Here is a 16,358-nt window from a genome sequence, read left to right as displayed (position 1 = left end):
TGGAAAAACGCGTTCGAGTTAGTTCAAACAGAATCAAAGGAAAAAAAAAAGAGAGAGAGAGAAGAACGTTCTAATGGATCGGAAGCGACGTCAGCGTTTACGTCTAGTGGAGGAGAGCCGAGCTCCCTTAACGAAAGCGCCTTCTATTCCAGCTACAAGGCTAATCGATCACGCTTATCCTTTAAATCTATAAAGGCGATAAAAGATCGCGTTTATCGTGGAACGTCAGACCTGCACCTTCGCTATAATTTCACCGGTTAAACAGGTTTCTGGGTTGATAAATTGCGATCGTGCTACGGACGTAGTTCCTCCATCTGGAATCGAAAGAAGATGAAACTGATGGAAAGAGTCGGAAGATAACGGTTTCTAATTTGTCCCAGTCAAAACACATCTCTGTCTCCATACTCTTGTCGTCGTCCCCCTTTCTTTCGCGTCAAACCGATTCCCATTCGTTCAACGATTGGTAAAAATTGACTGATGCCTGATCCAGCTTCCATTTATCACGACTAAGCGATAAATTCGAATCGGTCAGGTCAAACACCACGGACGACTCGAACGTTAATGGCTCCATGGACAACAACAGGGTGCGATATCGTCGCGAACCATGCACTCTGTCCGCACGAATCCAGGATAATGGGATATCTTTGACATTCGAACAAAGCCATCGCTGGCCTCTGCCAAGCATCGGGAATATCCTTTGCAAAAGACAAGGCCGAATTGCCTAACACGGGATACTGTCCGACCGACTGGCATAGAATTGCGACGAAATAACGCATTCCTTTCGCGCGCCATCGCTTTGTTCTCCGAGACGACACCGCGTTGCCTCTAACCTCTCATCCCCCGGACACGATATCGTTCGTAAACCTAGACGCACCAGCAACTCGAAACCGAAGTTATCTTCCAGAGTAGAACTGTTTTGATTGTAATGTCACGCTATGAGAATTACTCCGACGTTGTATGTTTTGAGGGAAATGTTTCGCGATTGTTGCAACACTGATCGATAGATCCGAATTGCTTATGGAACGACGAGCAAATTTCCCTGGCATTCTAATCGCTATTTAATTAGTTAGCTCCGCCGACGATAGGAATTTCGCAGCGACGCGTGCATCGATCGATTTAAATTCTCCGCGAATTTGCTTGATACGTGCGGCGCGAATGGAATAAAGGAGGGTGAAGTTTCTCCCGCGATTGCTATGCGCTCTCCCCCGAAATATGCGCTTTTGAAGCTTTTAAATATACGAAGGAAAATTTGGTTAAAATGCCGAAGTATTCACAATCACTAATTACTTTTATTTTAAACCAATTGCTTGTCGTCCTATTTGTCTTTCTATAAAAAAATCGTCTTATTAAAGCGCATAAGGACAAGACCCTTGAAATCAAAATCATTGAACTACCGAATATCGTAAAACGATCTCATCGATAAATACGATAAAGTACTGCTAAACATAGCATCGAAACACTCTTCAATTAACCTATATTTCAAACCTAACGATCTATTTCCCTGCAACGTCATCTTGCCCTGAATGCAGTTCTCTGAATAGGTAGCCGAAACACATAAGACGTTAAACATTGCAATTTTATCGGGATTATCGAACAGCTGGCGAAGAGTTAAACGGACAGAACTGGTAACAGACAAGAACAGTAACCGCGGAAGATCTGATCGATTCATAGTGCAGTACCGGAACAAACCGCAAGGCATCTATTCAAGCACACACTCGGTCGATTTAATACCCTAATCTCGTAGACGCCAATGGTAGGCAAAGTTCCGCCAAGTACTCTCCAAGTAGTCCGATTCGGGGCATAGACGTGTCAGAAATCATAAGCTCGATCGTATTTCCTTCAAAGTCAAACTGTATCCAACAAATCTTCGTGTAAAATTAGTACGTCTACCCACGATGAACTCAAAGTGCCAGGTTTGGCTCCGTGGTCCGCGGTTTCATCCGCGAACGAAATAAGTAAAATGATTATATATATTAATAGTAACGAAACTGAAACTTTAACAAGTCTACAAAAAATTTGGTGGAAACGATATTTTGTACTCGCGTAGTAAAGATTAAAAATGGCTATCATCGGTGGCTTCTGTTGCATCTAACTTCATCGCCATACGGACATTTCATGTACCACTGAAGCATTATGTTCGCAGTAACTCACGTTTCTTTGTTTAAGAAACTAGCTAAAGGTACTCCAAAAAGACTGAACCATACAAAAGTCCATATCATTCTCTCAACATGTTAAGGTTAACTGTACAGACTATGTGACATAAACCCTACGCTTTCGTGTAAAGAGACGTTACTACAGTAAAAAATGAAGTACGTAGTAAAGACACGAAGAAATGCCATTTATACGGTAAAGAAATTACACTTTGCTAATATGCGAGCAATATTTTTATTGGACTATGCGTGTAATTTACAAGGAAAAAATTCCATTAAAAATAAAAAGTATGTTAAAACTTTTGAGTAGGAGTCTACGTGATTGACTAGTCTCTGTTCGTATCTTTTGGCGTATCGCATAATTACTTTTCCGGTCAGTTCGATTTCGTCGTCTTTCTTAAGATCTTTCTCGGCTACCAAAATGTTAACATTCGTTTACTCTTGCATCACCCTGTACGTGAAAATTCAAGGGCTTCGAAAATTAAGCGACTAATTTGACAAAGTGGCATTCGGCTAGCCCTGGGAACGTTGAAAGTCAAGAATAAACGAGGTCGGTTCGTTTTCGGTGTAAACGGGCAGAGCTCGACCGGTATTCGATACGCGACGACGTTGCAAGGTTTATCGGCCCTGACACGTGTTACGACTACGGATTCGACGGCTACGATGACGTAGGAAGGGTGTGAACGAGACAAAATCCGAGGCTCCGGACCGGAGGCCACGCTACATCCCAGCGTCGATCGTTCGACGATCGAAACCCCTTTGATCAAGTAGCGGTAAACATTCTCCCAGGTCACGGATGAAAGCTCGGCCCTGTTTCCAGCCTCCGGTCTGGCCACGAAATCACAAACCTCTCTGTTCGCCACCTGCTCTCTCCCTCTTCTCTCTCTCTCTCTTTCTCTCTCTCTCTCTCTTTCTCTCTCTCTCTCTCTCTCTCTCTCTCTCGCATGCCTCTTTATGACACTTTTCCCCTAACTAAATATAGAGCCGGGATACTGCACGTCGGCGAAAAATTGCTAAATCGTTCGTAGCAACGAAACGTTCTTGTGAACACCGTCGCAAAATGATCGACAATTACGCAGACCGCACTTCTGTATTTCGAGCCTGAAGGAAACAGGAACGAAACATAAGATGATTTTTCCTTTCGCTAGTTGACACAAAGAGAGTTATTATTATTAATTAATCGTACGACGGATTACTTTCGTTTTCGTTTTACATATACAACGCGTTACGGAAATATTTTCAATATTGTTGCTGTTGACTTCAGTATTCTTGTTATAACAAGAATTTCATAATTTATATATGGAATATCTATGCCAATTGGAAGCTTGGTTGCTCCGATATACATTCTCCTTGATAAGAATTGTGGAACTTGTTCGGAAACTTGTATTTCAACAGTTATTTTTCTCGATGCAGTTTGTATCAATTAATAGCTTAAACACTCTCATTGAGCCTAATTAAGTCTCTTGAGTCGTTAAAGCTGTACAATAATCGTAAAATCGTATAATCCCCGTATTTGCCATTAATTATCATCATAATATTCAATAAAGCATTGGTTAATTACCATACTTAACCTGCTTTCTGCACACACATATCCGTACTTTCTACACACACGATTTCGATATTAACTTCTCTAATGAGCAATCGCATATACTCGTACTACTCATACGATATACAATATCAATGCTGCAGAATTTTTTTCGATTCAACTAGCGAGAAAATCGTAAGATTTTACGTAGAAGCGAAGGAAAATGCTGGAGCGTTTGCTTCGCGACGCAATTGCAATAAAAACCGACAGCTTTCCGATGATACCGGAGAAACGCAGCTTTATGTCTTCAGTCTCTTACATACTAACCAACCACGAGCTTTCTTACCAATCTTCCTTCGCCTGTTTCAGATCCTCTGAAAGATGCGACGACTCGTTAAAGCCGTCTAGTCGAAGCGACGAAACCTTCCACGTCGAAATCGTTCGAATCCCAACAACTACTATCGTATTCCTGAAACGAACTAAGGAAACACGGATAATCAACGCAAAGAAACTCGCGAAGAAGACAATTGAAGGAGGATAGACATCGTAGATATCCGTGTATACATCAACGGATCTCTTGTTAGATTTAAAAAATGAGAGATAAGACGAAAATCGGGAGGAGAAAACGCGGCGTCGACGGATCGACGACCTGATAGGACCGGGTCTCTGATTGAATGAGCGCGCGAAGCTGGCTGCGCGTGCCACGAAAAATGAACGAAAGCGCGGTCTACCTGCTCGGATCGGAAGAAGAGGCAAACGTATCGAGTAATCAATTGAATCGAAGTTTTTACAACGCGAGTTTTCCGCCCCAGAACCGTACCTACGAAGATCTCTGGAACCTTGCCACCGATAGGGCCGGTCTAGCGATACTCCTGTTCCTGTTCTCGGTCGCCACCGTGTTCGGTAACACGCTGGTTATTCTGGCGGTGGTGAGGGAGAGGTATCTCCACACGGCGACCAATTATTTCGTCACGTCATTGGCGTTTGCGGACTGTTTGGTCGGACTAGTGGTGATGCCGTTCAGCGCGATTTACGAGGTGCTGGAGAACCGTTGGCTGTTCACCACGGACTGGTGCGACGTCTGGCGTTCGCTGGACGTCCTCTTCTCGACCGCGTCGATCTTAAATCTCTGCGTTATCAGCTTGGATCGTTACTGGGCAATCACCGATCCGTTCACCTATCCGAGCAAAATGAGCAGGAAACGTGCCGCCATCCTGATAGCCATCGTGTGGGTCTGCTCGAGCGCGATCTCCTTTCCAGCCATCGCGTGGTGGAGGGCTGTACGCACGGAGGAAGTGCCAGAGGACAAGTGTCCGTTCACCGAGCACCTGGGTTATCTGATCTTCTCGTCGACCATCAGTTTCTACTTACCTCTGTTCGTGATGGTGTTCACCTATTACAAGATCTACCGGGCTGCCGTGTTCCAGACCAAGAGCCTCAAGCTCGGTACCAAACAAGTTATAATGGCCTCGGGTGAATTGGAGCTCACTCTGAGGATACATCGAGGAGGCGGAACAAATACCGACGCCAGGCACCTGTTTCGCACCGCTTCGAGCACGCCCGAAGATCTTCAGGATCTCGAAGAGCCTCTGACAACCATGCACAACAACTGTTTAACCAGAGTGCCCTCGACAAGGATCAATAAGCAGCATCGGGGAAACAATTTCTCTTTGTCGCGCAAGCTGGCCAAGTTCGCCAAGGAGAAAAAGGCAGCCAAGACTTTGGGCATCGTGATGGGTGTCTTCATCATCTGTTGGCTGCCGTTCTTCGTCGTCAATCTCTGGTCAGGCTTTTGCTCGCAGTGCATATGGCAAGAGAAAATCGTATTCGCCGCGGTCACATGGTTGGGTTGGATCAACAGCGGTATGAATCCGGTGATATACGCCTGCTGGAGCAGAGACTTTCGTAGGTAAGCCTCTTGTTGTCTAAGATTTATTCTATCCACTGAAGATTTTGCATGAAATTTCATTTCCGTAGAAATACGAGGAATTATCGGTTCTGATTTTGGAAGCTCTGTCCTCGAAATAGAGTAAGTTTACTTATCAGTAAAGTGGTATCCCACTGCTAACTGGTTGGCGAGACATCGGTAAACGCATCTCGATGCCACAACCAACGTTAATGGGCTTGTAACTACGCCAGACAGTTACGGATCGCGACGGTGAATTAATGAGCAAAGAGAGACGAACCGCTAAGGCGCAAATAGGACGTAAATGCGTTTCGTTTGGCCAAACAAGTCGTGTTCTTCAACACGAGTTGACACGCAAATAGCACGTTTACTTGAAATCCGGTACTGAGTGGAAGAATGGTCGTGTCCTATCTCTTTTAAGTAAATTACGCGATGTGTACTATATTTCCAAAATTCGGGCTATACGAATAAAAGTCTGCTTAAATATAGACTGCGAGTGAATCGGAAAAACGACTTAAAATACGATAAAGATGAAATATTTCTCAGAAAGTGACGGTTTAGTCGGAAAAATATCCTAGACGCACGCGAGGGAGTTGGAACCGTCCGGTGGCTAATAATTGTCGGAACGGAGGTCACTTGGGTCCTATTGAATTCATCTCGGGTAAAATACGGCAATCTTAGAACGACATGAGTTGAACACGAGCCCGTATCGATAATCAATTTTACCGAAACAGCCGTAAGATACAAATTTTCGTACGAAGGGTATAGATCCTTTTAAAAATTATTCCAAGTATAATACAGTCGATTCAATTTGACCATTGGCGTTGACAAATCGATTCTCGATAACGCTGTTTCTGTACGATCGAACAGCAAATACTTTTCCATTTTTCTAACCGGGTGAAAATGGCACGTGGGCTAACGGAGTTGTTAGCGAACGGGAAAATGTACATTTTGTTTGAATGCATCTAAACTGCACGGTGACAAATCACCGAGCGTAACTTCCGCTATATCAGTCGTTCCCGAGTTCGCAAATGAATACGCTGAATAATTGGCGACAAAGTTTCAGGAGAAAACGGAAGGTATGCAAATAACGCGATTTAATTACGCGTTGCCGCACGCGTTCGCGAGGTGCAGCAGGGGTTTAAAATGGAACGCGGAAACTCTGACAGGAATGAATCGCGCGAACACGAAAGAATCTACACCATTCTAACGGCTACCGTTGTCCCTTTAATTAAATCCTACTTACAGGCGGCGTATCGTTAAAGCGGAATGTTCGCTTTTCATCCCCCCTCGCCACCCCCTCACCGGGAAACTAAACATACACCGGCGTATCGTGAGATCGATCTATCCCTCGCAGTTCGGTCCCATCAATCTCTTTCCGGTTTCGAGCGCGGAAACGAGACATCCTCCAACTGATTTTTCAAAAAGTCGTTTTGCCCGAAAATACGAACGTATAGCAAGGTTAGGTAACGCGCTGGTATAATATGGTCGGTGAAAAATGATGACAACGTTCGGAGGATAAATAACGGTGATACCTGCGTGACGGGAAAAACGGAGAGTATAAGTGAAACAGAGGGGCGAAAAAGGTGAGATGAAAGCAACTGGAAACGGAGCGAGAAGAAAAGTAGCAAAGGGTGGCGCAGAAAGAACATTAACTCGATGGAGCGTACCGGCCTGTATTTGTCTCAATCTCGAGCTTCTTCTTGCTTCTTTCTGCTATTTTCGCGAAAAAAAACACTATTCTCGCGCGTATGGCGTGATTTTCTTCTCTATCCGAGTTGTCGAATAATTTTCTAGCTCATTTTCAGCTTTGCGCGCGTAAAAGTTAAGGGAATTACTTTCGATGCTTGTGGAGTGATGATCGAGGTAAAGACAGCCGTATGTAACACTAAAATGCATGAGCGATATATACAAGTCTCTCAAAAACCAAACTAACGAACTCCACTCTTTTATTAATTCATTAATTTCATTAATTTATTAATCATATAAATAGATGATTAATATTCGACTTTTTAAAAACAAATGATTTACTTCCAGAAATTGGTTTATCATAAGAAGTTGACGAAATAAATAAATATAAATTTCTATACTTTTCAGTTTATAAAGTTAATCAATGAAATTTCTGAACATCTCAAATTAACTCTATATATCAACTATATCCCAAGACGAGTAATATCACCACCTATTTCATTTAATGAAATTATTGTACGTAACAGGATACATTTTACAATTCAAAAGCTGTTTTAACCATTTTCTGAATAGCAACGAATATACGTAAACAATATTTAATTAGAGATCCCCGAAACCCAGTTCGTCGCTAAATAGTTCGAGTTATTAACAATTCTCTGCTTCGAACATTCTAAAAAATTCGCTTTTCTCGTTGTATCGCCAGCAAGCTGATGATACGTATTTTAATAGAATATACCGTCTCGGCAACGGCATAAATGATTTACCAATCAAGCTACGGTCGTATTCCACTTACATGCTATTCATACATTGACAACGAGATTTATTGTTGGTGACGCGACAGTAATAAAATATAGACAACGAAAAATTAGTAGAATTTGTCGAAAATATTAATGGAGTTTTTATGCGTCATGAATTAAAATCATGGCACATTTATTTTTCGGGATATCTGAGCATTAGAAACCGATATTTCTTAGTCAAGTCAAGTTTCTTTCGCATTAAAGCCTTAAAAGACATTATCTTTTCATACGTTATCTTTTATCATATTCATGAATAAATTACACGTGCTAAGACGTAGGTGGAAGAAAGGACAGGTCGATAGAATCAAAATAACGAATGAAAACGGATCGCCTCTTTGTTCGGGAAATTGAAATATTCGCCTGTAGCTAAATGTTTAATTATCTACACGTGTGGTCGCGGATATACATATGGATAAAAGAAACTTTAACATCGACACGCTACAAATTTTACTAACTTTTGTACTAAAAACTTTTTACGATATTGGTAGCGTAAATATTGATCGTCCCTATTTTATGTTATATGTATATTACATTTACTCGTATCTCCTTATACTTCTTATTTTATAAACTTTCTTTTGTTCGTCATCGTATAACATACAAAATTTCCCCTTTTAATATTCAAGTGGTCAGCAAATAACATTGACGCACTACTGAACGTTATTGTTTCGCTCTTCTGTTGAATAGATAGGTAGTTATGAATGTGCCAATATTTGCCTGATGATGTTCATACGTTGTATTGGCTGGTGGGCAACACCCTCAATGCATATTTGGCCGATTTATTGTAAAATACGAAGCGATAACGATACTTTGTCGACCATTAGCCGACGGTGCAATCGACGATTTAGAAGGCTGGTGCAAAACTCCTGGTGGCGCGTTATAACGAAAATATAGCACTGTGTCTACCGGTCTAACTTACGAGGCCCGCCATTATATCTAAACGGGGTCACATTGTTATCGCCGCGGTCTGTCTGTTCTCTGCGTTCTTGCGAGTGTAGTCCAGGTACATAACGCGCATTCACTGTTAGCCGGTTCATCGACATGCGAACGAGTCCGTCCACTGTCATCCTGACATTTCCCTTACGGAGACATAATTTTCGTTTCACTGAACAAACTTCCGGAAACAACCCCTTTCTTATGCGACTCGAACTGCTTGCTATTCCGTACAAACCATCGTGAATATCTATTCAGAATGAAGGTAGTAAAAAAGATTTATATCGCAGGAGAACCGCCAAGACGGAAGTGGCGAATAGGAAGAAACGCAAAGTCACGATCCAAGTGTCATCCGGTATAAAACAAAGAATTTATCTTCGATGAGATGCGCGAGTAAGTTTCCGAGGGACAGAAGCGAATATATCGGGTGGTTTGTTCGTGGATTTCTTAATATTGGTCAGCTTCACCGATGCAGGGGTTGTGCCAGGATAAAGTTAACCGATCCAGAGTGACGGCCAGTATGATTCCCGATTTTTTTCACGTCATTTCCATGAGTTTTCAATCTCATCAACATTCTTTTAAGTAAAATTGCGTATCTTTTTATATACCACTCGATACATGGTTTTATCCCGCAGAAAAATGTATTAAGGAACGCTAAGAGACAAGCGATACAAGACAGTGTTTTTTGCGTTTATGCCTCATGAATGAAGACTAACTTTGACATAACTCATGACACAATTTTTTATATCACCAAAAGTATAGCTAACCATAAGACATTCGAGAATCCGAGGTAAGTGAAACGCTTTATATGACAGAACAAGCTTACTTGCACATTGGGGCAAAACTGTACGAAACAACAGCAGGACAAAAGATTTTTTAGCATCTTTTTACCTAAAAATATATAATTAAAACTCTAAAGCAATGAAATGTTAAAAAAGGATAGATATTTGGCTTGCGTCGAGAAAACAAGTTACGATAATTGCTTGCCCGTATGTACGTTATCGAATTATTGGTATATTTGATAAAAGTTATCATTCTGCTCATCTCATAATTTGCTTCCATATTTGGAACATGAAATACAAGAACATAATTAATGGCGTTACTCTTTTATATATATTTCCCCTCATTTTCTATTATCTCTGACTTTCATTCTAGTAATTTTTAAATGCAGGATTTCATGAAAGTACCTTTGTTTTGTAGTAAAGAACCAAACAGGTGGTAGTAATTAGTTGTGAAAACATGGAAACAATTATCATAAATTCTGGATTTTTTCTAATTGTAAATCATAATTCTTCAAATTTCTTTTATTCTGTTGACTCGGTATTATGTTGTATGTATAATTATGTATTTCTAAATGAAATTATTTCAAAAATGTTTTTTTTTACATTTTCCACTGTATTTTGAGACTCGGTATAAATGTGGAAAATCTTTTATTTAACTGGTATTATTAAAAATAAAAACGTCGTAAAAAATCGAGATAAAACTCTTCATGATACGGTTACTTAAATTTACTTAAAATAACAATTTCAAAGCCCTCTATTATACGTATATTCATAATGCTCCAAAATGAAACAGATGTATTCTTTAAATCGTAAATAATAGAAGAAAAATAACCATAAACTGCTTCATGATACAATTAGTAAAATTTACGAGGGAATATTTCCCTACTTGTACGCTGGCCGTAGATCGTGTACCCAGATGTTATAGCCACCAGAAGCAGCAGTGTAAAGTCTTAGGGGTGATTTATGCGAAATATCAATTCCGTGGCGGTGGAACGAGACGACGTAGCCGGTGGTATCAGACGACATCACGAAGCTCGTTTAATTGCTCGTCAAGCATGTCACAATTCTTTTCGTTACGTCGAGAGACACTGGGGAAACAAAAACTCGATAGCGTCTATCATGAAAACGCGAGATATCCTTACTAGGGAAGATAAACGGAAAAAAGGAAATGCGTGAAAAGTTCTATGCAAATATTGGCCGCCGGTGAAATTAACTTGACGCCAAATTCCAAAGGTTCGAATGTAATAAGAGTTGATTCGTTTAAGAATTCTTTTTCACCCTTTGCCAAGTTTATTTGCAATCTATCTGCTAATTACAAGAAATTAGAAGTAAATGTGATGCTGTACAGGCTTTTGCCAATGTTTCTCTATACTTTTCAACTTCAAATACACAATGCCATCTATAGATATTAATACGCCTACCGGTTACATTCATCGGAGAACTCCGACAAATTATATGTTAAGTAGTGAATTAAGTAATTAATTATATGTTAAGTAGCATATTAAGTAGTGAATCAAATATATTAAATATCAATTAATTAATTAATTAATTAGTACCTGTGATCGACAACATATGTTCAACCTTTAGATGTTTTTAGTTGTTTTCAATATCGATGGAGCAGATCTAGCACACGGTGTCTCTCGTACCTTTAAATTTGTAGGCTATTGTGCAAAAAAACACCAGGGAATAAAAAGGAGGGAAAACGTTGAACAGGTTTGTTAGCGTAAATTGATGACTTGTTTAAAAACGAATTACACCGAGTCGATACACGTTTGACTGTTATTGTTGATTAATGAGTACAGCTGGCAGACAATTAAGAGCACTCGGAGCGCCGCGCCACTTCGAGATGAATTAGCGCTCTTCTCTAGTAAAACGAACGACAAAAGATAAAACGATGTTAAAAACATAGCGATATTAACCATTCGAAAATTATGTTTCTCTCTCAATGAGAAATTTAACGTGACGTAACGCGTCGCTCGTAACGCCTGGGTCTCGGCAAGCCCGTAAAGATGTATTTAATTCGAAATGAAATTTCGTGGGTCACCGCGGGATTAATACAATTCCCTGAGAGAATTTTAGGGACAACCCGGTCTTGGTCTCGCGCGAACCTCGTTGCGCTTGTTTCTAAAATTACTCAAATCCAATAAACGACAATCAAGCGTCGGACAGACAATCGCAGAAATAACAAGTTTGCACCGTGGAAAGGCAGCAAGACCAACTGCAAACGAAGCAACGAGACGTTTTTCCCCCGGGTGCTCCTTTGTACGGCACCAGAATTCGTGTCCTTGCGAGCTTGAAAAAAGCTCTCCTATTAAAATCGTCCAAAGAACCGCACATGCTTCAAGTTGAAAAATAGACACGCTTAAGGCTCTCTTTCCTCCTTTTTACGCTCTCGAGCGCGTGTTGCGGGGCAACAAGAAACTTTACGAGATACCACGAAGGAAACACACGATGGGATCGTTTGGGAAGCACGGAAATCTACCGTGGATTAGAAATTGCAAAAGAGTCGATCATAGTTTAGAAACCGACCAACCGTTTAACACGTTTCGGTAATCCTCGATAGAGAAGCAATACTGTCGAGGCAGAAACTATCGGGCCAACACTACTTATCTAGGATGGGACGGCGAACGATGCAACCATCCCTTAAATTACGTCCGTAAACACGTGCGTCTACGTGAGAATTTCCATCCGTGCAATTGATATTGCCTGGCCTCGGATCAGATGATACGAACTTCCAATGCGGCGAGTATCGATTTCACGGAGTTTATGCCTCGTTCTTTCCTCGCAATCTTCCACGGGCACATCGTTCCGCTTACTTTCCTCCTCTTCCGCAACAGAGGCCGGAATTCTTTGTTCGTACCCCTGCGGAATAACGCCTCTAATTGTAGGCAAGCGTAATAAATTCAGTCACGCGAACAAGTCCGCATTAAGTCAAGGTTTCGACATCCAGCGGCCGTCGAGCCGAGGCATCCGCAATTTTCCTCGTCGCTACATCTTTCACGGAATCCACGGTGATATGTGGGTAGTTTACAACGGTGAGAAATATCGATGAACAATATGTGCGTGTTATTCGAGGATGAACAAGCCGATTCAACGAAACACGGCACATAACTTGGCAGGGACAAACGGTTGAAACAGCAGGATCCTTCGCGAGCAAAAACACCTGCATTTCCATCTATTTTGCATGTCTGCGCATATTATACATGGTGCCTGGACCGTGTAAATCACTGTTCTAGGAAAAATACAACGGAGCCTGAACATCGCGCCAAAGAAAAGCCGAAATAGAAAATTAAATTACTTTTCTCGCACCATGGTTTAAGGATACAGCTGTCGTGCGGAGTAACGCCGTCTCCCTTTTTTTCTCTTTCTCTCGAGGAACAGAATCATTTTTCCACGGCGAATTACGTTTACGATTTCATCTACTCGCTCCGTTTTCACGAAGAACGTGAGACTCGAAACGTCCACGGTAACTATATATTTTTTCTCCTTTAACGACAAACGACGACGACGACGACTTTTCTCGGGTAGCACGTTTCCACGTGGACGTTTCAAAGGGTCGAGAACAAAAGTTCGAGTAACTGTACCGACAGTGCGTTGTTCGCGTAAAACGCAATAAACGCGAAAACTTTCACTACGAATCGTCGGTTTCCTTGCTTCCGTCCATTGCTTTCAAACGAATAGATATCCTGGTGACTGATACCAATTTCGCAAAAAGGAAAATACCTTGCAAGCAACCAAATCTTTACGAGTTAGATACGAATCGGAAAGTTGCTCAATGGGGGGTGATCGCAGCCGTATAAATTTTTTTAGTTCGCCCAAAACTTTCCACTGTTCCCCACGAATACTGACTCTCGTTAAATTTCATATAGCAAAAACGGTCGGCATAACTAGTTATCGCAAACTCGAATACCACTTGATATTCTACGAAACGGTACTCGCGAAACGCAGTTCGCATTAATCGCGTATTAATTAAGCAGAGCACGTTAAAGCATCTTGATACGCATTGAATATTCTATTATATTTTGGGCCGTAAGAAATAGGAAATGTTGATAGGTACATTGAAAAATATTAAATAATCGAAAGGTGTAGAACAAATTAGTGAGAAAATGTAAATCGACCAACCAAAAAATGTAAATCGATCAATTAAAGAACGTAAATCGATCAAGCGAAGGACGTAAACGAATGAACCAAAAAACTTTGAATAAACGAATCAAAAATATATGAACAAATAGTAAAATGTAAATAATTGTGCCGAGAATAAGTTGGGTATATTGTTTAAATATCATAATTAAATTGTATTTTAACTGTATTTGCCTTACAGCGATCTAGCAAAAAATATAAAACCAATGAATAAAGAAGCTAGTGAATCGAAAACTGCGATTAAACGAAACAAAAATACATAAACAAAGGATTAATTAATTTTATATTTAAATTAGCCATGTTTGCCGTGACAAATAAATAAATGAACCGAAGAATATACACAAACAAGCAATAACAAAACATTTCCAATTAAAAGAAACACGAATTTTTATGTTAAATTTCAGCAAACAAAGTGACCTCTAATATTTTAACAAAATCTCTGTACGCGAGATTGAAACGAGAAATCGAGAAAACGATCTTTTTATACCGTCACAAAATTAAAACATTCTTTAACGACGAAAAGCTACGATTGAATTGAAAATGATTTAAAAAATGTAACACATAAATAAACGAATCAGACAATGTAAACCAACGAACCAATAAATGTAAACCAACGAACCAATAAATGTAAATCAACGAATCAAAAGGATGCGAATAAACAAACAATAAAAATGAAAATAAAGGAAAATGTATTAGATTGTCCCAAAAGTTTCTTTCGTTTTATAAGGAAATAATGGATGCACAACATTTTTTGTTTTATATCATTTCATTGAATTACGTATGATCCATTTTCTAGCAATAGAAGAAAATTTATAGCAATAGAACAAAATGGATCATACATATCTCAATAAAATAATATAAAACAACAAACGTTGTGCATCCGTTATTTTCATATGAAAACGAAAGAAACTTTTGGCACAATCTGATATACGATCAAATGAAAATAAGGTGGACCAACTAATGTTACGCTTCAATTAGCCTAATTTTATTCGCTGCAACAGTACGTTATAATTCGATGCCACCCTGGAGGATAGGATCAAAGAGCTCGACATAATGGAGGATGTCGGTGGTGATTTCACGGAAAACGAGTCATCGCCACGTGCAAAGAACTTGTTAAACTTTTAATAACGCGTTCGCGGGGACAAAAGCACTGCCGGAAAGATATTTCATGAGAGGATCCGAGAATAACCAGACTAAGAACGTACGTCTGTACGGCCTGCGTACGGACAAGGAAGCGAGAAGAATAAAACTAATAACAAAGGAATCTATTCAGTGATATTTCACTGACAGGGATTGAAGCGCGTTTCGAAGAGAACGTCACTGTTCGAAGAGCTCTGCAACTTCCGTCATTCCTTTGAAAAGCTTCTTAATGGAGAAGAAAGCGCGTGCCGGTTTGAAATTTTATCGAAGAGGCGAGCCGTTATTGATTTCATCGGTGGCAGGAAAACTGATACATTGCCTATAGTTCGCCAAGTTAGCCCCAACCCCCGTTGCAATACGCTCGTATATTCGCGAGGTAAATTATTCCCAAAGTTGGACACATACAAGGTATCCTATGTCTGAAAAGCGATAAACATCCCCAGCGTATTTAATAGACCATTCGAAAACAAATACACTACCATAATGTAGAACCTATATCTCGTACCTTCGATATCTAGACGAACGAAACGGTTCACAATTGTGCCTTCTCTTACAGTACACATACATAAGTGGATGGGACGTACATGGATAGGTAGTAAAAATAGGCATCGACGAAGTTTCATTATATATGTCGTATTTACACAAAAATGTAGATACTAATTTCAATTATTTATCAAATAATCTACCTACTAGAAGGATATATAATGAATAAAATTTCAGTATGTAACATTAGCACCGGTTCGATTAAACTTCATCGATACCTATATACATACTTCCCCTACTTTTACTTACTTTTAGCCTCGATTATAGTTTACCGTATCCCTCTTCGATAAATGTACCGTACACAAGCCGAAATGATTACTCCACTTCTTCAAATTTTAGCACCAGAGTGCTTGATTGAATCTTTTGTTCAGTGGAGTTGGATCGATTTGGTAAATAAGCGGCTGAAACAGGCTACCACGTTCTCCCCCTCTGTATGATTATTCAAATGTAAGAAGCGCGTCAAAGTTACCCTAGACTGCGCCATTTTGAATAACGAAATTCATCAGAGCAGCAGAAATAACTCGAGCGGCGAAAATTTACGAGATTCCCTGGTAATTAAGGTAACTTCGTCGTAAGCGGTTTATCTCTGGTAACTACATACCGGACTTTTTTAATTGCAGCATTCGTAATACGCAAGTTCCGAGAATCCTGTAACAAGGGTAGCAGCTTATTATCTTTTTCTCGAAGGTGTAACTACAGCTTCTCCTCTTTTCCTTAGTTCCTCTTGCAGAGGCCCAATTAACAGGCTCGTCGTTA

The 16,358-nt window shown here is 40.3% G+C and overlaps 1 protein-coding gene across 7 annotated transcripts in view; it reads left to right on the top strand.

The window, feature by feature from the left end:
• LOC126869981 (dopamine receptor 2) overlaps nt 1-16,358 on the top strand; it is an 82,764-nt gene that overhangs the window by 28,305 nt on the left and 38,101 nt on the right. For all 7 annotated transcript variants that reach the window (XR_007691072.1, XM_050627260.1, XM_050627255.1 and 4 more), the window contains one exon: nt 4,045-5,584. Coding sequence is in view for 6 of the 7 variants with exons in the window: in XM_050627260.1 (XP_050483217.1) it covers nt 4,350-5,584 (1,235 nt within the window). In the remaining variant the exon portion in view is untranslated. The remainder of the gene's footprint in view (nt 1-4,044; nt 5,585-16,358) is intronic.

This window comes from Bombus huntii, chromosome 10 (assembly GCF_024542735.1).
Source record: "Bombus huntii isolate Logan2020A chromosome 10, iyBomHunt1.1, whole genome shotgun sequence".
Taxonomy (NCBI): domain Eukaryota; kingdom Metazoa; phylum Arthropoda; class Insecta; order Hymenoptera; family Apidae; genus Bombus; species Bombus huntii.
Note: the sequence above shows the minus strand (reverse complement) of the source record. Positions and strands in the feature narration are given on the sequence as shown.